Source organism: Argopecten irradians, chromosome 13 (assembly GCF_041381155.1).
Source record: "Argopecten irradians isolate NY chromosome 13, Ai_NY, whole genome shotgun sequence".
NCBI lineage: Eukaryota > Metazoa > Mollusca > Bivalvia > Pectinida > Pectinidae > Argopecten > Argopecten irradians.
Window position 1 is genome coordinate 35,110,338 of NC_091146.1, and position 27,870 is coordinate 35,138,207.

Below are 27,870 nucleotides of genomic sequence, written 5' to 3' on the forward strand. Positions count from 1 at the left end.
CTTGTTTGATATCGCTTACCTACTAGGCAATAAAACTGAACCACATAAAATATCAAATTCTCATCGAGGCATTATTTTTTTTACATAATACATATGAAGATCTTTCTGAAGGCAATTTATACGGCAAGTCCATAAATTGTGAATTTGACGTCTTGTGAGCGGTACTGTAGATATTAAGAATGGTAGTTATGTTTGTTTTGGACAAAAATAATATGTAAATGCATGTATACGCATAAAATAATTGGAAACCTACAAAAAAGTATAGAAAACTATGCCCGAGTGATTTTCGGAGGCAGTGCTCCACTACGACACATAGGGACCAATTCTTACCCGGCCGAAAGGTATAGTAGGCCGGGTACGTATATTCGTTCTAGTTTTGTTTTACCACAAAGTCTCCTGTCTGTTTATTTTCAAAATTAATGGCATTCTCAATACTCCAGGGGTTCCAATCACTTCCGATCTCTACACCCCTGGACCATCTCATAGTAAAGTTGGAGGCAACAGAACAGGCAATTTAGTCGATTGATATACATCAAAAGAGCTGTATAAGGTACAATGTGGTTCGATGTGTGGCTTTGATGTTAGGCGTCGCTCTCTCTGTAGTCTTCTCTACAGGCCTATTATTGGTTCAGCTATTTTCCACTGAGCTGCTTCCAATTTTACTTTGAGATAGTCCAGGGGTGTAGAGATCGTAGTTAAACGGAACCCCTGGAGTATTGAGGATGGTCCAGGGGTGGATATGATAACAGTGATAGTAACCCCTGGAGTATCGAGGATGAATTAATGGTGAATGGGACTTATTCATTCACGTACCATGTGATAGGCTACCCAAAAAAAGTTTGTGCAGGACTAGTATCTCCAGTGGTGATGGAAAGGAACTATTTGTAATCTTCCCACTGTAATGATGTGACAGCGGATATCTTTTTGACGACATTCATTCACCAATAGAAACAATAGTCCTGCACAAACATAATTGGGTATCACGTCAATTGATAAACACGTGACAAAAACAGCAAATATTGTTGATGGAATAACAAAGCTAGGCAACTGCTCTTGCAGCCTTCCTCTATTGATGATAAACTAACCGTACAAACATTCTGGAAGAAATGACGAAGTTGATATTTATTTGAAATGTGTGATTTTTATGAACTTTTTAATTAATGAATTTTCTCCTCACTACATAAATGGAACAGACTGAAAGGACAATGAATTCCATAGCTTGCATCTTGTCAAGGCAACATTTTCACAAACATATGTTGACTTAAAATTCTAATATCATAAAAACATGTGTCGCACCACGAAAACTTCTACATGTATGACTAGTGTTCAGTATGGCTGATATCGTCTGTCATGTCTCTGGTGGCCGTGACCCCAGTGACCTTGACCTTGGTCTCTATGACCTTGATATCGTCTGTCGTTGTCATAGCCACCATGTGACTGGTTACCATAGTTCCTGTTTCCATAGTTACCACGCTGTTGATAACCTCTCCCACCCCTGCCTCTGTAAATAGAAAATGTCAGAGGAAGTGATAAAATGCTGAGCAAAGGGGGATAACTCTATCATGATATAGAGTATATTTCATATTGTAGATCCTTATTCTAGAGACTTTATCATAGTCTGATGTCCTTTATTTGCATTGTTTTTCATTCATTGGTAAATGGTCTATTTGGTAATATCTACATCTGTTTGTCACAATTACTATAGAAACCCATCAAGGCCAAGTGAAGTCTATGGCGATATGACCGACATCCAAAACGTGACCTAATTAAGACGTCATTAATATTGACGTGGAGATGTCAAGTGATCACTGTCAAAATGGCTGTTCCGCCAATATTAATAAACGGTTTTCATGGTCTAACTTCATTAGGTTAAATATATACCCCTAAAACGAGTAAATGAAATTTAGAAAATTCTAGCCTATTAAATCCCATTGAGAATCAATAGGGCCGAATACCAGCCCCTGAGATACCCTATATAGAAAAAGCCTGCTGATGCAATACCAGCAAGCAGATAAGAATGTCAGATCTATTCATATTTCTATTCCATATGACATGCAGAGTAAAATTACAAACCTGTTACGGTCAAAGTTTCGATTCTGTTTCGGGAACCAGTTTTTCACACATGGTGGTGGTGGCTTCGTAGACTGAAGCAAATCCTGGTAACTGTGGAATCGATAAATTCATAACATCAATCCACAAGACAAAGACAGATAATAAGATATGTAATAATGGAAAGAATGGCTGGATATAGATATTGTGATTCACTTGGCTCTGAAACATTTTCAATTGTGTGAATAATTTAAAGTCAATAATTGAATAAAGAATTATAAAGGTATAATGAAATAATCTGTATATAATTTTGGATAAAGCTCCGGGCCCAGTCAGGCTTCCCACTATTTTTTAGGACCAGAATTCAAGGTTTTTTCAAGGACAATAAGTGAAATTTAGGTAATATTTTCAAACTTTCAGACACCTTTCACAAGATACGAGTGTGCTATTTTTTTAAGAGTAATGCAACTTGAATAATGCTGACTGGACCTATTCCAACATAAAACTGCATTCATTATGAAACTAAATAATGAATAAACTTTTTATAAACACTGGTTTATTTGTGTTGCTGCCTCTATGCCTCTCATGCTTAAAAGTTTAACAAATAAGAGTTGCTGATTGAACACAGTTTAATAAATCAAAGCTAGTACCGTATTTGACCCAAAAACCCAGCGCTTGAAAAATTGAAAAAAAAAAATTGAAAAGGCGCTAATAAGACGAAATATTGCAAATCTCAAGGTCTTTTTATGGACAATTGAAATTGAGGCCTCAAAAAGGGGATTTCATTGGCGCTTATTGGGTCAATACAGTAATTTGAGGCTTATCAAGGTATTTCCTTGTTTCTCAAGGTTTTCCTTATCCTGATTTTTCATTTCAATTTTCCAATTTTTTTTTTCCAGTTTTCATGGTTACACGAGATCCCTGTCAGAATCTCCCACAGAATACATATTTACTACATTAACATACAGTCGAACTAGATGTCTATTTAAGGGACTACAATTAGCATTATGTCTTTATAGACAGGTGTCCTTTATAGACAGGTGTCCTTTATACAGAGGTCAATTATATAGAAACTTGCACCAAATGGAGTTGATGTCTGTCTTTTATACACAGGTACATGTGTCCTTTACATAGAGGTGTTTTTAGAGCAGTTTTGACTGTATATTTTAATTACATATTTTTTTTTGTATATCCCTTATAGAAATATAGATATATATTTTTAATTTGTAAGGCCATACAAAAAAATATTTGTGTTTTCGGTAAACGACCGACCCTATAAAATCAGTGCCTACTCAAATTTTTTTTATAAGTTTTGCCCTCAAGCAAACAAATATAACAACCTTATTTCTTTTGCTTTTGCACAGAATCAGGAATTTTGGTACAAATTCTGTAAATTTAAGACACAAGTAATACTCTCTGGTTTAAACAAGGTTGCATGAGTAAAATTGGTTTCACTTTTTCACTACAAGAAACTGAGATGAATGAAGAACTATTTTCAAAAAAAATTAAAAAAAAATCCCTTCCCACTGACCCTTCATTTTTAAATGGATGTGTTACCGGAAACAAGTATATTTTCTTATTTGGCCTAAATAAATGTAAGAAATATACCTGTCATCACTAGGGGAGTATCGGTCTGCGAACATCTCTTCATACATCTTCACCACCTCCTCATCCTCCGGAGACCCAGTAGTGACAACATCATCAGTGGCGCCCTCTTCAGTCATCGGGCCTGGTAATTATAGATAACTCTGTCTGTCTTCGGTTGACCAGGTCTTTGATGCACTCCAACAATCAAGGATCCTTAACTATCAATTTATCATATGTAGTGAAACTGCAATGCTTTGATTTCTGAGGAAGGAAAATGAATGTAATTTTTATAAAATCAATGTAATAAATGATGAGCCTTGCCACTTTATTGTTCAAATGAGTGGTCTATGACACCAAATGTAACAGGGCGAGAGTTATGTGTGCTGCCAGTCACGCTTGAACGGCGACTCTGGACTTACTGGTCAGTCGCTCTACCAACTGAACTAAAGAGAAATTCTCTCTAGCGTAATTAAGCCAGAAGGCGACTGTATCACTATGTTAAAATAAAATCATTTTAATACTTTAACCTTTTTGACCCCTGTGACCTTGAATAAAGATCAAGGTAATTATTGAACAATTTTTGTAGTCCTTCATCCCAGCATGCTATAAGCAACATTTCAGCACTCTTCAGTCTTCAAGTTTTAAATGGCAGGCAGGCGAGCTAAAAAGAGTGCCAAGCAGTGATATACATGTAGTTGTTGGTGAAAAGGAGCCAGCGGATGTCAGACGGATGGAAGACGCAACACTGCTATTATAAGCTCACGGAGCGCTCTTGGCTCAGGCAGGTGAGCTAAAAAGAGTGCCAAGCGGTAATATTCCGAATTTGCATATTACAGAGTGTTATCTGTTCTGCACTTTCGGGTAGGTATTGATTTAAAGCTACTGTTGTAGCGGAAAAGATATCACCTTCTGAGTGACTTTTCCGCTACTGCAAGGTCCCTCTAAATAAGGTGTGGAAAATCAAATCTGATGGTACATGACCTTTGACCATCGATTATGTCGTGTCAAAAACTATTCCGATCAAACACGGCTTTGACACATACCTGGATGTTAGTAGGGATGGTTATTCTAGCTGTAGACGCCGAGTTTTTAACTTTATCACCAATTATTTAATCATGGAAGGATGGTTAAAGAGTCTCGGGTTGAGATTTAGGTATTATGTGTCCTTGTATCTATCAGTCTACAGTAAATATCAGATGATCAGTACAGGAGTTTCACAGAGAACCTATATAGGCTTAGCCTGTTGTTTGATCCCTTTTCATATTTTTTAATGAGACAAAATTTGTTGAAATCAGAAACATATACTGTAACATGCTTACTGTACAGTATGATATAAAATGTTTCTGTTGAAATTGAAGTGCAAAGGCATCTGCTTCTGGTTAAAAAAAAAAAAAACATAATAACCCATCCCTATATTTCATTTCAAACCAGAATACACAATCGTCATCATTGATGGAAGGCGTTTTGATATAGAAGAAAGAAGAAGAAGAAGAAGAAGAAGAAGAAGCCTGTGGAGATGCATGCGAGTTGCTGTACATGCTCATGTCAGTCATCAGCAAAGAGTTTGATGTTGCAAGATACAGAGTTAATTGTAGAGGAGAAAGAACATGAATCAGAATGAGAGAATATTGGAAATAAAAAAAGCACATAAAGACTGAAATAAATAACGTATTAAAGATAACAAAACACCGGTTCCTTACCATTCGTCTCCATCGGGGGTGTGAATCAATGTCAATTGCATGCTTTATCAATCACGACATTCTATTCAAACACTCGAATGACTAAGAGTTATATCCGGATTTTCGTTTCGTGTTTTAATTTAACACCAGCTGCTTCCGGGCCAAAATGTGCGAGCGAGAGCGGGGGAGCAATCCGAATGTAACTAGCAGTTGATAAACGACTCCACGTGATAAAAAAGATCCAGCAGGAAATGCTATTCTGAAGGTAAGCTTTTAATTGTTTAATTTTACCGACATCTATTTGCAAACAAAGAGAAAATAACAAATAAGTTTTGCTGTCGACGAGATCAACAGTGACAACACGACCAGCCTGTCAGCTGATTCAGTGTTTTTATGTTACAGAGTCGAGGAATCAAGTCAGTAGGAGAATATCGTCACGATGTTTTCGACCAGTACACAGAGGAAGTACTGGACATTTAGTGGTGAGACTGAGCTGGCTTCTACTCGCAGCGAGGCTAACAACAAGTTTATACAGACCCACGGCAGACAAATGACGGTCAGTGATAATTACATCATGTTCAAATATTAAAGATGCTCCACCGCTGACAAATGGTATTTTTTCACTATCAAAAACAAGAGCAGACGATTTAGTATTTTTCTTCAGTTACAAAAGTTACTTACTTTACACCATTACCACCATTGAAAAGTTTGAGCTTCTAATTTTACTTGAAGTTCAAAATATGAAAAATAATTAATTGCATCCCTAAAAAATTCTGTGTCACTATATCCTATATGGAATGAAGTACTGATTGCGCATGCAACAAAGGCGAAACAAATAATTTTATATTATTGTTTGTGTTAATTAGACATACATGTATGTGTCTGTAACATGAGAGGAAAAATGTAGCGGCCAGACTGGGATTCGAACCCGGGACCCTCCGAACACTAGCCGAGTGCTCTACCGACTGAGCCACCTGGTCACCGATGATCAATCCAGTCCAATCCCGCTACACTCTTCCCTCCTTTCTGGAAGTCTTCGCCCTCGAAGACATACAAGACCCTTCCAAACACCACCATCGTGGATTATTTAGTTGGGCACCAATAATGTAATAGGAGAGGAGAACATGCAGCGGCCAGACCGGAATTCGAACCCTAGACCCTCAGAACACTAGCCGAGTGCTCTACCGACTGAGCTACCTGCAGGTCACTGATGATCGACCCAGTTCAATCCAGCTGCACACGATTTAACACCAATTATTCTTCAAATGAATATCATTTATGCTCTGTCAGCAGTGGAGCATCTTTAAGAAAATTACATTATTGTTGAGTATTCAAATTTTTCTTTTGTACTTCATGTTGATGCTTCATCGGAAAAAATCTTTTGGTTATTTTTAAATGTGAGGAAGAAGGATTGCTTAAAATTAATATGGACACCAGAAAGTTTTAGATCTACATGCAAGTATACCTGTATCTGTATCTGTTGATTACGTCAAATAACCAATATTGGCACGCGCATATCATTGATATATTGATGTTGATTGATTGGCATATCATAAAAATGTACCTGCACAATAAAATCAAGTGTCATTAGTACAAAAATAGGTTAATTAACTGCAAAGTTGGTTTTTAGGAAGAACAGAAATTAAAGCATTTCCTTACTCCTGAAGAGGAGAGATTGATCTGCCGACAAACAGAACATGTCCTGAAAGAGTTCTGTAACATATTCCAGCCCCCCATGCCTAAATGTGTCCTGGTGAGTACAATTTAATGATTGAATTGTTATGTTAATTTTAAATATATCTATAATAAAATTGTTGAAAATCGATGATGAAGATGATGATGAAGGCGATGAGGATGATGATGGTGAGGATGATGATGTTGATGGTGATGATGATGATGATGATGATGATGATGATGATGATAAAGCTAATAGCTATTCATGGATGTACACATCAGCTATCATGTAGCTACCATATTTATAATATCTTGCAGCAATACTCTCTAATTCTCTATGAAGTTGTCTACACTACACTTTAAGATTTGTTCATTTAACTGTCCAGCCACTTCATTTGGTTTTAATTAATTTTTGTTTCAGGGGACAGCACTCTGTTATTTCAAACGATTCTACGCCTCCACCTCAGTCATGGACTACTATCCAAAGGATATCATGTATGTAGCTCGGAGATACCAGACATAGGAGATTGTATTTATATCGTTGTATTCTATTTTTGTATCACAGAAAATTAAAAGGATATCATGTATGTAGCTCGGGGGTACCAGACACAGGAGATTGTATTTATATCATTGTATTCTACGCCTCCACCTCAGTCATGGACTATTATCCGAAGGATATCATGTATGTAGCTCGGGGGTACCAGACATAGGAGATTATGTTTATATCATTGTATTCTACTATTGTATCACAGAAAATCAAAAGGATATCATGTATGTAGCTCGGGGATACCAGACATGGGAGATTGTATTTATATCGTTGTATTCTACTATTGTATCACAGAAAATTAAAAGGATATCATGTATGTAGCTCGGGGATACCAGACATGGGAGATTGTATTTATATCGTTGTATTCTATTTTTGTATCACAGAAAATTAAAAGGATATCATGTATGTAGCTCGGGGGTACCAGACATAGGAGATTGTATTTATATCATTGTATTCTACGCCTCCACCTCAGTCATGGACTATTATCCGAAGGATATCATGTATGTAGCTCGGGGGGTACCAGACATAGGAGATTATGTTTTATATCATTGTATTCTACTATTGTATCACAGAAAATCAAAAGGATATCATGTATGTAGCTCGGGGATACCAGACATGGGAGATTGTATTTATATCGTTGTATTCTACTATTGTATCACAGAAAATTAAAAGGATAACATGTATATAGCTCGGGGATACCAGACACAGGAGATTGTATTTATATCATTGTATTCTACTTTTGTATCACAGAAAATTAAAAGGATATCATGTATGTAGCTAGGTGAAAACGTTTTAAATTAATGGTGCGTTTCCTTTGGAACTAGAATAAGCAATCTAACTATTAGAACTAAGAAATCCATTGATTTTTTTCTATTGATAACAAGTGTTGTGGAAAAGTTCTGTATCATAGATCCATTATTAAGTCCTTCACCCCCTCTAGATACATTTGGACTCTTCTAATTCAAAGTATGGAACAGTTCATTATGAACTTTCAGGGGTGAATGAGTTATAATTATACATCTCTTCAGTCTTTCTCAGATTTTAATTTCAAACATGTATGTAAATATGTAATGAATTACTTAATTACAGTTGACAAGTATAATTATTTTACAAAGGACTAGGTATGGTAAGGGTCTTTTGTGGCCCCCAAATCCACTATTTTTCAAAGTCTGTTATTTCAAGATGTGAATCTTGCATTTCAAATATTAAATACATACCTGAAATATTTGAAAGTGCTATTAGGTAATTTAACATTTCTAGTTGCCATGGCAACCATTTTTATTATACATAAATTATGCAAAATGTGAAAATTTCACCAAAATTGGCCTTTTTTTATGCAGTTTTTCATCTAGTTAACATAGAGCGCATTCTAGAACAAACTTTATATTTCTTAAAATGATGTATTCTATGTGTCTGCTAATTCCCTTAAAATATAAAGTTTGTTCTAGGTTGTGCTCTATTGTTTTTAAAAGAAAAAACTGTCAAAAAATATGACAAAATTGACCAAATTTTCAAATTTGCATAATTTATTCAAAGTTACCATGGTTATATAGCAAAAAACATATTTTCTGTCAACAAAAATATCATTAAGTTTTTATCATGGGTATATTCAATATTTCAAACGTAGCAACTTAATTTATAAATATTTAATTTGAAATTTGGTAGATTTAGGGGCCAAAAAGAGCCATTATCATATCTAGTCCTTTGGTATTAAAGCAAACACTTCATAACATTAATATGTTTGCAGACAATGGTTTTCAGCAGGTTTTCTGGCATATCACAGTAAAACCAATTAAAATGACTTTCATTAGGACTGGTTTGTTTCTGATAAAATGATAAATTTTAATGTACTCTGAAAATGAATTGTCCCTTTAACAATTTATTCTGTATTTGCAGGCTGACATGTGTATACCTAGCGTGTAAAGTAGAGGAGTTCAACGTCTCCATTGGCCAATTTGTGGGAAACCTGAAAGGGGACCGGGAGAAATTCTCAAATATTATCCTGACCTTTGAACTACTGCTGATGTCAAAACTACATTACCATTTAACAATCCATAACCCATACAGACCCCTGGAGGGCCTCCTCATAGACATTAAGGTAACTGTATTAGGGAGTACACACGTGGCACGCTTCCCAGTTATCGCTCATATTGTAGGGTTCTGCCTAACATGATGGCTACATTTTGATTGATCCGGCCTTCGGCTGCCACATACGCTCCATTGTGCTGTTAGATATTTGTCTACTTTTATTGTCTAGTACTGTCTGCATCATGTAATCTTTTTGTGTGTCTTGATAAAGGGCAGATCTCCTCTAAAAATTAACATTTTTTTGTCCCCACGGTTGGAATTACTTCTTTGTCCCGGAATACATAATTAATATTTTACTGTACAAGATTTATTTTATTTGGTTCGAGACTAATTAGGAAAGCCAAGATGGCGAGAGCACCAAAATAAACATTGTGTTGTAAGATACTAACTGTGCATTCAGTTTTTCCTGCAACCATTTGCTTATATTTACATTTTCATTGCAGTCCCACTATGTAACTTTAACCAAGTGCAGTTGGCATTCATCAGTCTTTGAACTGCCATCCGCTTATTATGACGTCATAATCATTGTGACGTTACAATTTCTTGTCAGCGATCATTGAAAGATGGCTAGCGCTGTTCAAATGGCTGTTCCATCTTTGACGATGATCAGACATCGTGAAATTTGCCAGTCTGATGGACATGTCCGGCAAAATTTGACTCTGACCGCCTATTTCAAAATCCGGTCAGGACCGATCGTCTAGCAATTATTGAGTACAGGAAGTCGGTAGAAATGGCATCTCTTAAGTATTATGCAAGTGTCGAACCAGGCAAAAACATAAACTGCATAATCATGAAAACAGCTGTCTGGATAATTAAAGCAGGAGGTTATGTTTACTTCAAAAATTCATATTAATGTTTGGTCAGTCAGTCTTACTTACACTCCTTGCCGGTCCTAATGTCCGGCCATTTTTTTCAACTTTCGCAATGTCTGAATGATAAAATAGACGCCAAATTTCTTGGGATTTCATCATAAAATTGTTATCAAATGTAAATGTAAGCATTGAACGTCTTTCAGTTAAAGAAATAGCCAGTATGAATGCCAACTGAAAGACATTCAATCAGTGGTTATTTACTTTGTTTTCACCTGAAGCTAGACACTGCTTTGTTGCACAGGAAGAGATTTATAGGCCAATTAAAACCAGAATGAGAGTATATGTCATTTAACTGCAGTGGTAAATATATAAGCACCATTACAGATAGTTCCAGTAATTCTGTTTTTAAAATTCAAAGTGGAACATCACTGAAACAGACACGGAAAATTTAAAAAAAAAAAGAAAAAAAAGAAGGAATTTTTTTAGAATGTTATACATACCTTGTCTGTCTGTCTGTCCATCAGTATACGTCAGTTTATCTGTCCAGGTTTTTGTTCCCTGATGATAACTATGATGGATTTTAATTAAACTTCATACAATGGTAACTTATGATGTAATACAGGTAGGGATTGAATTTGGGGTCAAAAGGTCAAGTGGGAAGGTCATTGTTATTGAAAATAGATTATTTTCTGTCAATTTTTGCTTTCAAGACAGTATGTTAAAGAAAGATGAACCAATATCATTGATGAAAGTTTTTGTGTTAATACATTAAGTCAAGGTGAAGATTATAAGACTCTGTCATATATATATATATATGTATGTGGCTATGAAGGATAGGGATATTTTACCTCCAGGTCACAAAATGTTGTAACACCTGAGGCTTGGCGAGAATTCTGTGATCTAGAGAGTAGAATATCCGATTCCTCCATATCCGCATATAAAAGGCTAATTTTCTCTCTGACTTTGATGTTTTATTGCTATTTTACAACTGAAATCCAGCCATTGTGAAATAAATTTGAAGAAAGCCGCAACTGCAAGTCAAATCTCTATGCATGAATATTGTGTGATTTTCAACAAAAAACCTGTTGTTTGAATCTTTGATACTAGCACTAGCCTAATTTAAAAAAAAATGTACTGAGAAAATATTAATTTTGTTGACAACGTAACGTCACATGGCTGTATTGCATGGGTAGCCATGTAATACAGCTTCAGACGACATGATTGTATTATATGAGACCAGCCAGCATTACACCCGTAGGTATGAGAGGAAATCATTGTCAGTACTTGGATGGTCAGTGAGGTGGATTATGCAGACAGGCATGATTCAGCTCTTACATAAGATGCTTGATTTTTTCTTAAAAGAGTCGTTGTACGCTGATCGAGGACCCAGAGAGGTTACGAGCCTATGCTGAGGCTTTTGTGGACAAAGCTGTGGCTAATACGGATGCCTGTCTGATATTTTCACCATCACAGGTAACTTTATACAATGGAACCTATAGATATTACTTAGAACTTTATCAATTACTGCCCTCAGTAGAACTTTATCAATCACTGCCCTCAGTAGAACCTTATCAATCACTGCCCTCAGTAGAACCTTATCAATCACTGCCCTCAGTAGAACCTTATCAATCTCTGCCCTCAGTAGAAGAAGAAAATAGATGATTATCTGTGCTATGTTTGCTTTCACGACAGTATGTATGAAGAGAAAGATGAACCAATATCCTTGATGAAAGTTGTGTGTGTTAAATACAATAAGTCAAGGTGACGGATTATAAGCGACGTCTGTCAAACTATATATAATATTATATTATGTGTGGAATGGCTATTGAAGGGATAGGTATATTTAAACCTCCCGGTCACCAAAAAGATGGAACACCTGAGGCTTGGCACGAGAATTATTGTCATACTAGAGAGTAATATATCCCGACCATCCATATCCGCACTATAAAAGGCTAATTTTTCACTCTGACTCTATGATGTTTGTATTGCCTAATATACAACTGAAAATCCAGCCCATGTGTTGAAATAAGATAGACAAGAAAGCAGAATCTGCAAGTCACATGCTACTAGGCATGGAATAATGATGTGATTTTTCAACAAAAAAATCCAGTTTGAGTTTGGATGCTTTGATTACTAGCACTAGCCTAATTTCTACAATAGAATTTTTCTGAGTAAAAAATAATTAATTTTTGTTGACAAATCGAAACGTCGAACATGGCTGTATTACATTGGGTAGCCATGAAAACACGTTGTTTGTTGTTTTTTTTTTCCCAGACGACATGATGTGTATTATATGAGACCAGCCAAGCATTACTCGACGCCCGTAGGTATGAGAGAGATATTCATTGGTCAGTGACTTGGTTTGTCAGGTGTGGTGTGATTATGCCGACAGCGCATGATTCAGCACTATGACTCATGCAGAGTGATAGATGTTGTCTTTGGACGAGACGCGTCGGTTGTACGCTGATCGAGGACCCAGAGTAGGTTACGAAAGCTATGCTTGTGAGGCTTTATGTAGGACAAAGCTGAGGCTACTACGGATGTCTGTTCTGAAATTTTCACCATCACATGTAACTTAAATACAATGACACGCTATAGGATATTACTTAGAACTTTATCAATTACAGCCCTCAGTAGAACTTATATCAATCACTGACCTCAGTAAACCTTAATCATAGTCACTGCCCTCAGTAGAACCTTATCAATCTCTGCCCTCAGTGTAGAACCTTATCACTCATTGCCCTCAGATAGAACCTTATCAATCACAGCCTCAGTAGAACCTTATCAATCACTGCCCTCAGTAGAACCTTATCGCAATCACTGCCCTCAAGTAGAACCTTATCAATCACTGCCCTCAAGTAGAACTTTAACAATCGCTGCCCTCAGTAGAACCTTATCAATCTCTGTCATCAGGTAAAACCTTATACATCACTGCCCTCAGTAGATACCTTATCAATCACGTCCTCAGTAGAATCTTCCCAATCACTGCCCTCAGTAGAAGCCTTATCAAACACTGACCTCAGTATAACCTAACAATCACTGCCCTTCAGTAGTAGAACTCCTATCAATCCACTGTCCTACATAGAACCTATCAATCACAGACCATCATTATAACCTGATCAACATTGCCCCTCGAGTAGAACCTATCTATCACAGCCTCAGTAGAACTTATCAATCACTGACCTCAGTAGAACTCTTATCAATCACTGCCCTCAGTAGAACCTTATCAATCACTGACCTCAGTGAACCTTAACCATCACTGCCCTCAGTAGTACCCTATCAATCTCTGCCCTCAAGTAGACCTCTTCAATCACTGCCCTCAGTATAACCATACTATCACAGCCCTCATAGAACCTTACCAATCTTCAGCATCTGCAGTATAACCATATCAAATCACTAGACTCAGTAAACCTTAGTCAATCACTGCCCTCAGTAGAACCCTTTTCAATCACTGCCCTCAGTATAGAACTCATATCAATCCGGCCCTCAGTATAACACTATCAATCAACTGCCTCAGTAGAACCTTATCAATCACTGCCCTCAGTACAACCTTATCAATCATTGTTCTGCCTCAGTATAACCGTTATCAATCATTGCCCTCAGTGAGAACCTTATCAATCACTGCCCTCAGTAGAACTCATATCAATCACTGCCATCAGTAGAACTCTATCAATCACTGCTCTCCAGTAGAACTCTATGGCGAATCACTGCCCCTCAGTAGCAACTCTATCAATCACTGTCCCTCAGTGAGAACCTTATCAATCGACTGCCCTCGAGTAGAACCTTATCAATTTAGCTTGCCCTCAGTACAAGCCTTATCAATCACTGCACTTAGTAGAACCTTACCAATCCCTGCCGCTCAGTAGAACTTACATCAATTCACTGGCCCTCAGTAGGACCCTGTATCAATCACTGTGCCCTCAGTAGAACTTAATCCATCACAGGCCCTCAGATAGAACCTTATCAATCACTGTCCTCAGTAGAACCTAATCCAATCACTGGCCCTCAGTAGAACCTTACATTCAATCAATGCCCATCAGTAGTACCTTATCAATCACTAGTTCTCAGTAGAACCTTACCTAAGTCACTGCCGCTCATTTAGAAACCTAACCAATCACTGCCCTCAGTAGAACCCTAAGTCAATCACTGTGCCCTCAGTAGAACCTTACCAATCACTGCCCTCAGTAGATTCATTATCAATCACTGTCCTCAGCTAGAAACCTTACCAATCACTGCCCTCAGTAGAACCTTATCAATCACGTGCCCTCAGTAAGAACCTTATCAATCACTAGCCCATAGTAGAAACGCTTATCAATCACTGCCCTCAGTCGAGAATTTTATCAATCACAGCCCTCAGTAAGAACCTCTATCATCACTGACCGTCAGAGAACCTTATCATCAATCACTGCCCCTCAGTAGAACCTTATCAATCACTTGAGCCCTCTGTAGAACTTACATCTATCCCTAACCTCAGAAAGAACCTATCAATCACTGTTCTCAGTGGGAACCTTACCAATCACTGCCCTCAGTAGAACCTTTACCATGTCACTGTCCCTCAGTAGTAACTTTATCAATCACTGCCTACAGCTAGAAACATTTACCAATGAACTTCTCTCTATATAACCTAAGTCAATCACTGCCCTCAAAGAACCTTACCAATCACTGCCCTCAGTAGAACCTTATCAATCACTGCCCTCAGTAGAACCTTATCAATCACTGCCCTCAGTAGAACCTTATCAATCACTGCCCTCAGTAGAACCTTATCAATCACTGCCCTCAGTAGAACCTTATCAATCACTGCCCTCAGTAGAACCTTATCAATCACTGCCCTCAGTAGAACCTTATCAATCACTGCCCTCAGTAGAACCTTATCAATCACTGCCCTCAGTAGAACCTTATCAATCACTGCCCTCAGTAGAACCTTATCAATCACTGCCCTCAGTAGAACCTTATCAATCACTGCCCTCAGTAGAACCTTATCAATCACTGCCCTCAGTAGAACCTTATCAATCACTGTCCTCAGTAGAACCTTACCAATCACTGACTCAGTAGAACCTTACCAATCACTGACTCAGTAGAACCTTATCAATCACTGACTCAGTAGAACTTATCAATCACTGCCCTCAGTAGAATTTGTTCACTACTGACCCTCAGTAGAACCCTATCAATCACTGCCTCAGTATGAACTCTATCAATCACTGCCCTCATAGAACCCTATCAATCACTGCCCTCATTATAACTTATCAATTCACTGTCCTCAGTATAACCTTAATCAAATCACTGTCCACAGTTAGAACCTATATCAATCACTGCCTCATTAGAACTCTATCAATCACTGCCATCAGTAGAACTCTATCAATCCACTGCCCTCAGAAGAACTCTAACAATCACTGCCCTCAGTAGAACTCTATCATCACTGCCCTCAGTAAACCTTATCAATCACTGCCCCTGAGGTAGAACCTTAGTCAATTTACTGCCCCACAGTAGAACCTTATCAATCACTGCACTCAGATAGAATCTTCCAATCACTGCCCTCAGTAGAACCTTACATCAATCACTGCCCTCAGAAGACCATATCAAGTCACATTCCCTCAGTATAACCTTATCCATTCACTGCCCTCAGTAGAACCTTATCAATCACTGTCCCTGCCCCCCCCAGTAGAACCTTCTTCAATCACTGCCCTCAGTATAACCTACATCAATCACTGCCCTCAGTAGAACCTTATCAATCACTGTTCCTCAGTGGAACCATACCAATCACTGCCCTTGCAGTAGAAGCCTTAACCTAATCACTGCCCACCAGTAGACCCTATCACTCACTGCCCTCAGTAGAACCTTACCAATCAATGCCCCTCAGTAAGATACTCTACCAATCACTGTCCTCCGTAACACCTTACCAATCACTTGCCCTCAGTAGAACCTTATCAATCACAGCCCTCAGTAGAACCTTAACAATTACTGCCCCTTATTATAAACCTTAACAATCACTGAGCGCCCTCAGTAGAACCTTAATCAATGCACTGCCCTCCCAGTAGAACTCTAACAATTACTGCCCTCATTGAGAACCCAATCAATCACTGCCCTCAGTAGAACCCTTATCAATCAACCTCCTCACAGTAGAAACCAGTTATCAAACACAGCCCACAGTATAACCTTAATCATATTACTGCCCACAGTAGAATATTATATCAAATCACTGCCCTCAGTAGAACTCTACAGATTTACTGCGCCCCATTATAACCAATTTATCAATCACTGCCCTCAGTAGAACTTTACCAATGTACATGTCTCTCCATTAGAACCTATACCAATCGCAGCCCTCAGTAGAACTCTAACCAATCACTGCCCTCAGTAAAACCTTACATCAATCACTGCTCTCAGTATAACCATATCAACACTGCCCTCATATCTAAACACCATATACATCACGTGCCCTCCAAATAACCCAATCAATCACTACGTGCCACAGTAGAACATTATCAATCACCGCCCTCAGTAGAACCATATATCAATCACTGCCCTCAGTAGAACATTATCATAATCACTGCCCTCAGTAGGAACCTTACCAATCAACTGCCCTCAGTAGAACCTTACCAATCACTGCACTCAGTAGAATTAAGAACCTTATCAATCACTGTCCCCCTCATTAGAACCTTATCAATCACTGCCCTCAGTAGAAACCTATTCAATACACTGCCAAGTCATATAGAACCAGTATGAACAAAAAAAATGCCCACTGCCCTCAGTAGAACCTTACCAATCACTGCCCTCAGTAGAACCTTATCAATCACTGCCCTCAGTAGAACCTTATCAATCACTGCCCTCAGTTAGAACCTACATATCTTATCAATCACTGCCCTCAGTAGAACCTTACCAATCACTTGCCCTCAGTTGAAAGAACCCTTATCAATCACTGCCCTCAGTAGAACCTTATCAATCACTGCCCCTCGAGGTAGAACCTTATCAATCACTGCCCTTACTACAGAACATTAGAAAGAACCTTATCAATCACTGCCCCTGCAGTAGCAATCACCTTATCAATCGAACCCTATCTTTCACTCCACAGTAGAACCTTACCAATCACATGCCTTCTCAGTTATAAACCTTATCAATCACTGCCCTCAGTAGAACCTTATCAATCACTGCCCTCAGTAGAACCTTATCAATCACTGCCCTCAGTAGAACCTTATCAATCACTGCCCTCAGTAGAACCTTATCAATCACTGCCCTCAGTAGAACCTTATCAATCACTGCCCTCAGTAGAACCTTATCAATCACTGCCCTCAGTAGAACCTTATCAATCACTGCCCTCAGTAGAACCTTACTGTGCCCTCAGTATAACCCTATCACTGCCTCAGTAGAACCTTATCAATCTACTGCCTCCTCAGTAGATACCCTTATCAATTTACTGCCCACAGCAGAACCTTATCAATCACTGCCCTCAGTAAAACCTTACCAATCACTGCCCTCAGTAGAACCTTATCAATCACTGCCCTCAGTAGAACCTTAACAATCACTGTCCTCAGTAGAACTTTATCAATCACTGCCCTCAGTAGAACTTTATCAATCACTGCCCTAAGTAGAACCTTATCAATCACTGCCCTCAGTGCCCTGTATGGAAATCTCATGTCCTGTTTTGTACTCTACTGTATTCAATCTTTGTACCATAATTGTCCCATAAATGCTCACTATCTATCCCCAGACTGTTTTGAAACTTGTCCATTTAAGACTAGTGAAAGAGTAGTCTTATTAAATCCTACCCCACAACAAACTTAAGGGGGATGGGGGTGAATTGGTGTGTGTCCTCACTGTCCGTCTGTCTAATCTGTCTGTCCTATCTGTCTGTCCGTACCGTCTGTTTCATCTGTCTAGTCCTATAGACACAACTTTGGTCAAGAAATATCTCCTAAACTACATTGACAGATTTGACACAAATTTGGTACATAGAACGCTGCCCAAGGCATTAGTATTGAATGTACTTTATTACAACATATTTTTGTGAAGTCGTATAGGTTTTTCTTTTCTTGTTATAATTGTGGTGGTTATAGATTTAGATTTAAATACTTTTGTACTGTATAATCTCCACATGATCGCTCTGGCTGCTATTTTTGACAAGTGCATCACAGATAGGCAAGAACATGGACAGGTAGTGGAATCAGATGGGAGGAGTGGGTGTCAAGGGTGGGATGTCGGGCAGAGGGGGGGGTTAAGTGGAGGGCAGTGATGGGGCAAGGGAGGGGTTTTAAGGGTGGAGGGGGGCAATGAAGTGGACAAGGGCAATGGAAGGTGGTCAGGCATGTGTGCTGGACAAACTGTAGGGGTATCAGGATAAGGGGAAGGGGTGCTGAGGGAGTGAGAAAAATGTGTCAAAAACAAAGGAAAAGGAGATGCTCTTGAACTGAGGAAGGGGGGGAGGGGGGGGTTGGGGATTAGGCACGGCTGGAGGGGTATCTATCGTGTCTGGCATAAGGAAAGGTGTAGAAATTGTGCATGTACATTTTGTGGGATGGTTTTAGGACAGGTAGGGGGTTAGTTATGAAGTATTGTGTTTATAGAATGTGTGATGTTAAAAGCATTTGGAGGCATGAATCCAGCATAGTTGGGGGTAAAGTAGATTGAGGTAGCATGGTGTTGTAATAATAATGTTACGGGGGTCGTCGTGTTTTTATGTGGATCCCAAGGAGTGATAGAAACCAGAGTGTAATGGGTCCTTGTCCTCGCACTGTGTAATATACTGACACAGATCTTGAGATCATTTTCCTGTTTCCACCAGTTAAGCGACAGAAAACGCTGCTGATAAGGAGCATACACCAGTCCGAAATTGAGAAGGACAATTTACCAAATCAAACAGTAAAAGTCTATGTTGCAAACTTTGTACATAGTAAAATCAATGTACAGTTGTCCCATATATTTCAAATCTATGATATAGATATTTTGTTCTGCAAACTCTGTGAATCCTTGTAGCAGATTCGACACAAAAGTTTTGCAAAACAAATTTTATTCTTCTTTAACAGGTGAAAATTTAGATAAGTGAAATTAAGAATAGGTGACATCAATGTAATATATTGCATGCAATTGAATCTGATTGGATTTTTACAAATCAATACACAACGCAACGTTTCTATTGTGACATCACAATAAAGGTTTTTGTGCCTTTTCCAGATTTTTTTTCTTTGTGTATAAGAAAAAAGAGGTTTACATACGTCTAGAAGTACAGTGGGTCCCACGTTAATCCGGATGCCGTTTCAGGTCCGGGTAATCTCTATCCCTATTATTTTTACATTATTCAAATAGTCCGGAATACACTGGAACGGAACGGAACGTTTCTAGGGACAATTTGTTGTGAGTGCCGTCATCAGTTACAATCTTGTGTAACTAACTTTCATTTGTCAGGGTTTTTGCTGCCCAGGTCATAGCCGCCGGGCGTTTCTGAACACCTTTCAAGGGTTAATGCAGATTTATTGTTCATAGACTCATACTTCAGTGGTATGAGATACGAAAATATATTTTTGACCTTTGAAACATGAAAGCTTGTGGTACCATGCTGATGATACAACCTTGTTTTAGTCGATATGAAAACAAAGAAAAAATAATTATTTATTTAAATATGAAGATTGTTGCTTATAATCAGGTATCAAGTAAATGGTGAAGTCACAAAAGCCATTGGAGAGCGAGAATTAGTTGGACGTGTTCAGAAAAAACTGTATGAAGGTGTCGTAACCATAAGACAACAACCCTAGGACAGTGACCAGTGAGAGTTGTTACCAAATAGGTGAGTGGATCATAGTGTTCCAATGTTTCAAAAAAATTGGTAAAATTACTATACTTCAGCAGCAATTTTTAACTTCATATTTATAGAAAAAGAAATCTCAACTTTTTAATAGTAATACAGTGTAAAAGGTATTTATCCAGAGTGAAGTGCCCTTTGTAGTAAGATATATAACACAGAGTTAACCTCAGAGTGCCCATTTGTAGTATGATATATAACACAGAGTTAAGTGCCCTTTGTAGTATGATATATAACATCAGCATAGATTAAGTGCCCTTTGTAGTATGATATGTAACACAGAGTTTAAGTGCCCTTTGTAGTATGAATATATATTACACAAAGAGTTAATGTGATTATAATAACCCCTTTGTAACTATATTTAACACAGAGTTAAAAGTGCCCTTTTTAGTAGGATAAATTATATAGAGTTAATTGCCTTTTAGCTTTTAAGCATTTTTGCCCTTTGTTAACATTTTTTTAGTGGAAGTAATCTTTCTCACACAAGCTAAAATCCCAAAACCATGAAACCAAATTTATAAAACCCTTTCATTTACCAAGATCTTGATGTAGTAAATACCTCGCATTTTTCAGGTAACAAAGCGAAAGCTTCAAGAGATGTTTGGATTGACGATGAGGAACAACAAACAATCTAAAACGTGACGCCGGAAAATTGAGGTATGTAACCATGGGGTGATATATAGATGTAAAAGTCTATATAAGTAATATGATGATGTAATCTGATATGTAAACACTAGTTGATTTACCCTCCTTAGAAGAAAATTGTTAATTTACATATATTGTTTACATATAAAAAACCACATTTCTTTAAAAATAAATAAACTTTATTTGTGTCTCAAAAGATATTCATTGTAAAGCATTAATTAATGTATTGTCTCAGGCTCAACAAAAGTCAAAGAAGTCGAGATCACATCTTAAGGTGCTGTTTTCCCTCTGGGTGTAGCGGGGTCAGCATTCACATTAAAGTCCTATTTTGACAAAATGAATCACAAACAATGGAGTATAGATAATTGGTCAAATTACTATTTTTATCAGTGAAAAAAACACATCCCTCTTTTTGAGGCCGCAATTTTAATAACCATGGAATTGAAAACAAACAAACAGAAAAGTTTGAAGAAACTGAAAGCTTCTCGATTTGATTGATTTGCAAATTGATTCATGTGCAATAATTTTGTGAAATTTTATATTTTCAGATTGTGGACTTTTTAGCACCCCCATTTTTATTTTTAAACATTTTGGTCAAATTCTTCACTATTACAGTAAACCAAGTTTCTTTCGCGGTTTTTCTAAATTTCGCGATTTCCTTTTGAAAACATTTTCTTTTCTCGGAAATTCAGTTTTTCGTGGATTTAAAATTGAATGGATATATCTTTGAATTTAGTAGTGCAAGAATGGTGTGATATATTATTTCACAGAGACTAACTTTCGTGAATTTAACTTGATTGTGAAATTCGCGAAAATAAATCCCACATGAAAGAAAGTTGATATGCAGTATATGTATGCATAGCGGAATTGGAGAGATAAGTAATTTTAAACATATCTGCTATTCCTTTTTAGAGTAAGAAATTGATTTGGATACATACTGGTCATTGAAAAATCAAAATGTAAAACTCATGAAAGATAAATTGTCATAGTTTTTTTGATGACATTTACAAAACAGATTATATATATTGAAATTGAATCAGTGACTGTGCTTTGTTTTAATAGGAGGAGAAACGAAGAGATAAAGAGTTGTTAGGTTACCCTGACCTGTGAAATCCATATCAAAAGACCTTTGAAGAGAGAGAATCAGCATATCAAAAGATTTCAACCTTTAAAGTGAGAGAAATCAGCATATCAAAAGATTTCAACCTTTGAAGAGAGAGAAATCAACGCACCCTTTCAAAAGATTTCAATCTTTAAAGAGAGAGAAATCAGCGTATCTATTCAAAAGATTTCAACTCACTTCATTGAAGAGAGAGAAATCAACGCACCTTTCAAAAGATTTTCAACCTTTGAAGAGAGAGAAATCAATGCACCTTTCAAAGATTTCAACCTTTGAACAGAGAGAGAAATCAACGCACCTTTCAAAGATTTCAACCTTTGAACAGAGAGAGGAAATCAACGCACCTTTTCAAAGATTTCAAACCTTTGAAGAGAGAGAGATTAAATCAACGCATATGTTCAAAAGATTTCAACCTTGAATATTGAAATCTAAAATCATACATCTAATCAATAATGTTTTCAATCTGTGAATAGAGAATTACATTTGTTTAGCGAAATGTGAAAACAGGACAGAAGTGAAATGTGACTATAGGACATTAAATAAGAACTTGTATACAGTAAAAACATGTTTTATAACCGAACACCACTACCCAACAATTCATAGTAAATAACAAGGTTTCTATAAGATGGCTGTAATATTTGTATAAACGAACTACGCTTATACCGAATATTTGTTGCTCACCCCAGAGGTTTGTTACAACCGTTGTTTTACTGTATATCTATAGTATTTGATTCAATAAGTGCTTATTCAATCTTCCCGCCCACAACACAACACACCCCACCCATGTTTGTCTCAGTAGACCCGAACCGTATCATCGATCTGAGCCAGATCTCTCCTGTTAAATTTCATGTGAGTTTCACATAAAGAAATTCAAATGAAGCAAATTTCCCTGTGTATTGTGGTGACTGCAAAACTTCATTTGTTTTGTCTTTCCGTAATACAGAATTATCTCCCCTTGCAGGTAGATATTGTTTGTAATGTCATATATGTCTTTGCGAGCATAACTTCAATACTTTTGGGAGAAACCGATGTGACTTTCTATCGCAAAATAATAATGTGACAATAGATATTGATCTGTAAGGGAGATAATTCTGTTATATACAAAGAGGAAATAGTCGCCAAGGAAGTGTACTCGGATAAAAAAAAAAAAAAACCTCCTCAAGGTGGGTAATTGAATTATTCTTTTTCTGTGTAGATGTTTTTATTTGGATTTGGGAATGGGAATTGTCTAAAAAAATTGCTTGTGGGGGAATTGAACTAGTATCTGTACACCATGTAAGTTTCCCAATTCCACAGAGATCACATTTAGTCCAGGACCTGAGGAAGATAAGTGATACATTTGCTATAATCATTCCTTCCCTCATATATATGTCCCTCCTCTTATTTTGTGGTAGTATTAAAAGTCCTGATTCCCTCAAACTATTCTCCCCACTCTTGCCCCCCCCATATACCCACAATTCCCACCCTCTCCCCCATGCATTCCACACTCCCCAAACCCACCCTCTCCCCCATGCATCCACACTCCCCAAACCCACCCCTCTCCCCCATGCATCCACACTCCCCAAACCCACCCCCCTCCCCCCACCCCACACCCCACACCCCGCTTCCTCATCCCCACTAATTAGAGCAATATCTAACTGATTAAATTTCAGCTTAGATGACAGTAGTGCTTAAAGTGACATGGAAGTGTTGATGTAATGAGAAGGAAAAATATAGATGCCACTTCGGTCGGTCACATATATTTTTTTTTTTTTTTGGAAAAATACTTTTTTAGATATAGAGCGTAGATTTGTATTGTCATAATACAATGTTTACTCTGCAAGTTAGGTGTAGGCATACCGGGTGCTAATGAAGAGGAATAGGGTCGTCAAGGTGAATATATTTTGAAATTTTGACAGTTGGATTTTGTATTTTCTAGGATTCAAATTTGAGACTGGAAAATCTGTGGGATTTTGACAGTTCGATATCATCCCTTTGTCATACACATAATGTATAACTATCAGGAGTAGTTAAATGTCAAGAGATCGCAAATATTTTTTTTTCTTTTTTTTTTTATGAGAAACGTTACCAATATTCTCTGTTGAATTCACATTGTGTTCAATTTTTGATGGTGTGATATATTTGTATCACAAAATGTATATGTTATGTTTTGATTAAAAAATAAAATGAATGATGAAAGTTTTATTGTTTTTGGCACACCAGATTATAAATCAGGTGAAATTTTAGCTCACCATTATCAGATGGCAGGCTATTCAAATCGCCTCTCGTCCGTGGTCCCTCGTCTGTTTGTCCTTCCGTCTGTTAACAATTTTTGTTACCGCTATTTCTCAGAAAGTGCTGAAGGGATCTGTCTCAGATTTCACATGCAAGCTTCTAGGGCCCTAATTGTGCATACTGTATTTGTAACGAATTGTGAACCGATGGCGAACAGGTTGCCCGCTTGGATTTTGATAATTGAAGTTTGTTACCGATATTTCTCAGAAATTACTGAATAGAAGGGTCCGATCGGTCAACAAGACGGCCAATAGTTAGCCATCTTTGCTTTTGATAATTGAAGTTTGTTACTGCTATATATATATATCAGAAAGTACTGAAGGGATTTTTCTCAAATTCCATTAGTAGTATGTAGTCAAAGATTGAAAAGCAGAGAAAGGATCACTCTTTCCATTGTCAATCATTCCTTTGAAGGGTGTGAAGATCCCTCTGGGAACTCTTGCAAAGTTATGCAGTTGTACAACATTTTTTGTTATCCTTTAAAAACCTCTTCTCGATAATCAAAACACTCAGACTAATATGAACTTCAAATACAAAGGACTATGTATGGTTTGTGCCCTTTTTGGGCCTCAGATATGTCACAAATTTTCAAACTTTTGATGGTTAAATTCAAATATCGAGAAATCCTTGATGAATAAGTAACGATCTGGCAGAGAATACGAAGGTTAAAGAAGAAGAGCCAGCAGATGTATTTGATGACAACAGCCAAAACCTGTCGATGTTGAGGAAGTTATCAACTAGAACTGTCGCCAGAGTGGACGACTAATACCCACCGCTGCACAAATTAAGTAATAATCCATTAATAGGGGACATTGTACAACTTTATATAGTTTACTTAACTCTCCTTTATGTTACGGTTCTGTGTTCCAAATTTTATCAAAATCTGTCAAGTAGTTTAGGAGGAGTTCGCCGGACAAAGTTGTGTCTACAGACAGACAGGGCGGGCAACCCGATTGCACCATAGAAAGGTATGTCCTGTAGAAGATCTGTAGAATGATTCTCAAAGTGGTAGAAATGAGGAAGGAGGGGCAAAATTAAATGAAGGCAGCTGAGAAAAGTGGCCTTCCTGGGAAATCCAAGGCCTGGATATATCAGAACGTCGTAGTACCTAGACTCCAATGGCCATTCCTCGTCAACGAAGTACCATCCAGAGCAGTAGAGCGCAATTGAAAAAAAATGATAAGTGGTAGCTTGTTCAGCTCAAGAACTAAACTCCAACTTCTAGTGATGTCGGTGACGTGGGAGTTCGAGGTAACAAAAGTGCAAGTCTTGCTGTCTCGGCACAGTACTAGTGTGGACGACAAGGTCAGAGAAGCGAGTGTCGCTACATGGACAGGAAGGAAGGGCTGCCAAGCAGGTCTTGAAAGAAGCAGAATGATATCGTTGCAACACTAGCACCAGGAGGTCTTGGCATGGGAACCATTAAAAGGCCAAAATGAGGAAGTGGGAACCAGTAGACACGCAGTGACGTGGCCAGGGCAGAGATTAGAGCGATAGATGAGGAGGCTAGACAGGTGAAGGCAGTGAGTATGAGACAGCAGGGTAGCTGGATTCACTGGGAGGGAGGCAGTGTAGCGTGCCAAAATGTAAAAAAAAAAAAAATCTATATACACTGTAACATTTAAAGATGCTACACCGCTGACGAATGGTATTTTTTTCTTTCAAAAACAGGACCATACAAATTAGCAGTTTTCTTCTGTCACAAAAGTTTCTTACTTTACACCATTACCACCGTCGAAAGTCTGAGCTTCTTATTTTACTTCTTGTTTTATAAAACATTAAAAATCATTAATTGCGTCCCGAAAAAAACCTCCATGGCACAGTGACCTAATATGGTATGAAGTACCGATTGCGCATGCACCAAAAGCAAAACAAATTATTTTATGTGTGTTTTTGTGCTAATTAGATACATACATATTCGATATAAAACATCATCAGTTATCAGTTATTGTTCAAATGATGAGTATCGTTTATGCTCTGTCAGCGGTGAAGCATCTTTGATAAAAAGGTTTCTAATGCTTTTTATTTAGGTGGACATCAATCATAATTATATAAAAGTCAATATAACTAAAATATTTTTTAAGTAAATCTGAAAAATATTACTCTTTACAAATTCTATTAGTTTGTTAGAGACAAATTGCATGAGTCCAATACATGTATGTGAAGGCTTGAAAAAAGTGGCTTAATCTCGCATATACTTAAATGTTTGGGGTTAAATGCCAAAGACAGTTGAATTGTCATTAATTGTTCGACCACTGAAATACCAGCAGAATGAAATTATCTTTTTTTTCTTCGTATTTTACAAACTGGGTTGATGAACAAGGGACAACAGAATAATATGTGAAAACTTAACATAATATCAAAGGTATTTTCAGTGACTTCAATTCCACCATTTAAATGCCAAACGCATGAAAAGGAATTGCTTTGTATCTTCGAATTCTTTACTTTTCACAAATGTATTTTTGTTTTTACATTTTATAAATTGGGGTGGTATATCAAGGAAAACACAAATATGTGAAAACTTAAAAAAGTGACATAAACTTGCATATACGCGACTTATTTGTTAGCAGCTTAACATGTAAGTCATTTTAATTGTCTTCAATGCCATTGTTTAAAGATGCTCCACCGCCGACAGAGCATAAAAGATTCTCACCATTTGAACAATAATTGGTGTTAAATTGTGTATATATATGTCTTCTTAATACAAAAAATAGTAAAACATCATTTATATTGCTTTTGGAGCATGCGCAACCAGTACTTCATTCCATAAAGGGCATAGCGCCATGTATTTTTTTCAGTACACAATTAATTATTTTTAATATTTGTATCTTGAAGTAAAATAAGAAACTCAAACTTTTCAATGGCTGCAATGGTGTAAAGTAAGTACATTTTGTAACTAATGAAGATACAAATTCATCTGTTCGTGTTTTTGATAGAGAGGAAATATCATTCGTCGGAGGTGGAGCATTTAAATGAAATATTTTGTAAACACAAAAGGTATGCTACATAGACGTAATGTAATCATATCAGAGGTACATAGACGTAATGTAATCATATCAGAGGTACATAGACGTAATGTAATCATATCAGACGTACATAGACGTAATGTAATCAATCAGAAGTATTTACACGTTTTATATATCATGACTCTGTATTGTTTTATAGTTATTTATAGAACAGTATACAATGTTTTACAGACATAGATTTATAATAGTTTAGTTATTTATGCCCGAAAGATGTGAGTGTTTTTATTTAACCCGTATCGATAACATGGGGACGTTTAGTTTAGTTATTTATGACCGAAGGATGTGAGTGTTTTTATCTAACCCGTATCGATAACATGGGGACGTTTAGTTTAGTTATTTATGGCCGAAGGATGTGAGTGTTTTTAATTAGCCCATATCGATAAAACTAGAACGTTTATTGTAGTATATATAACATCTGCTAATGTGACTTAATAATCTTTTTGATGCCATCGACATTAACAGGGAATTAGACAGTATCGCTATCTCAATCTCTTACGTTAACTTAATGGGAAAATAGTGTTTAGGAATGTAGGTCGATTTAAGTTATGCAGAATCTATGACGTCGGAATGTACATCACACAT

At 37.3% G+C, this 27,870-nt stretch overlaps 2 protein-coding genes across 2 annotated transcripts; one reads left to right on the plus strand and one right to left on the minus strand.

Annotated features, from left to right (window-relative positions):
• Positions 1–1,095: 1,095 nt before the first annotated feature.
• On the minus strand, positions 1,096–27,218 carry LOC138306050 (RNA guanine-N7 methyltransferase activating subunit-like). Its single transcript, XM_069246392.1, has 4 exons — positions 27,209–27,218; positions 3,658–3,896; positions 2,074–2,163; positions 1,096–1,501 (listed from the first exon to the last, which is right to left on the minus strand). The coding sequence occupies exons 2-4, from the start codon at positions 3,771–3,773 to the stop codon at positions 1,327–1,329; spliced, it is 381 nt and encodes a 126-aa protein (XP_069102493.1). The 5' UTR covers positions 3,774–3,896; positions 27,209–27,218; the 3' UTR covers positions 1,096–1,326.
• On the plus strand, positions 5,447–12,719 carry LOC138305841 (cyclin-H-like). Its single transcript, XM_069246105.1, has 7 exons — positions 5,447–5,580; positions 5,731–5,871; positions 6,946–7,068; positions 7,411–7,484; positions 9,433–9,634; positions 11,799–11,909; positions 12,711–12,719. Exons 2-7 carry the CDS (start codon positions 5,755–5,757, stop codon positions 12,717–12,719), a joined length of 636 nt encoding a protein of 211 aa, XP_069102206.1. The 5' UTR covers positions 5,447–5,580; positions 5,731–5,754.
• Positions 27,219–27,870: the final 652 nt, after the last annotated feature.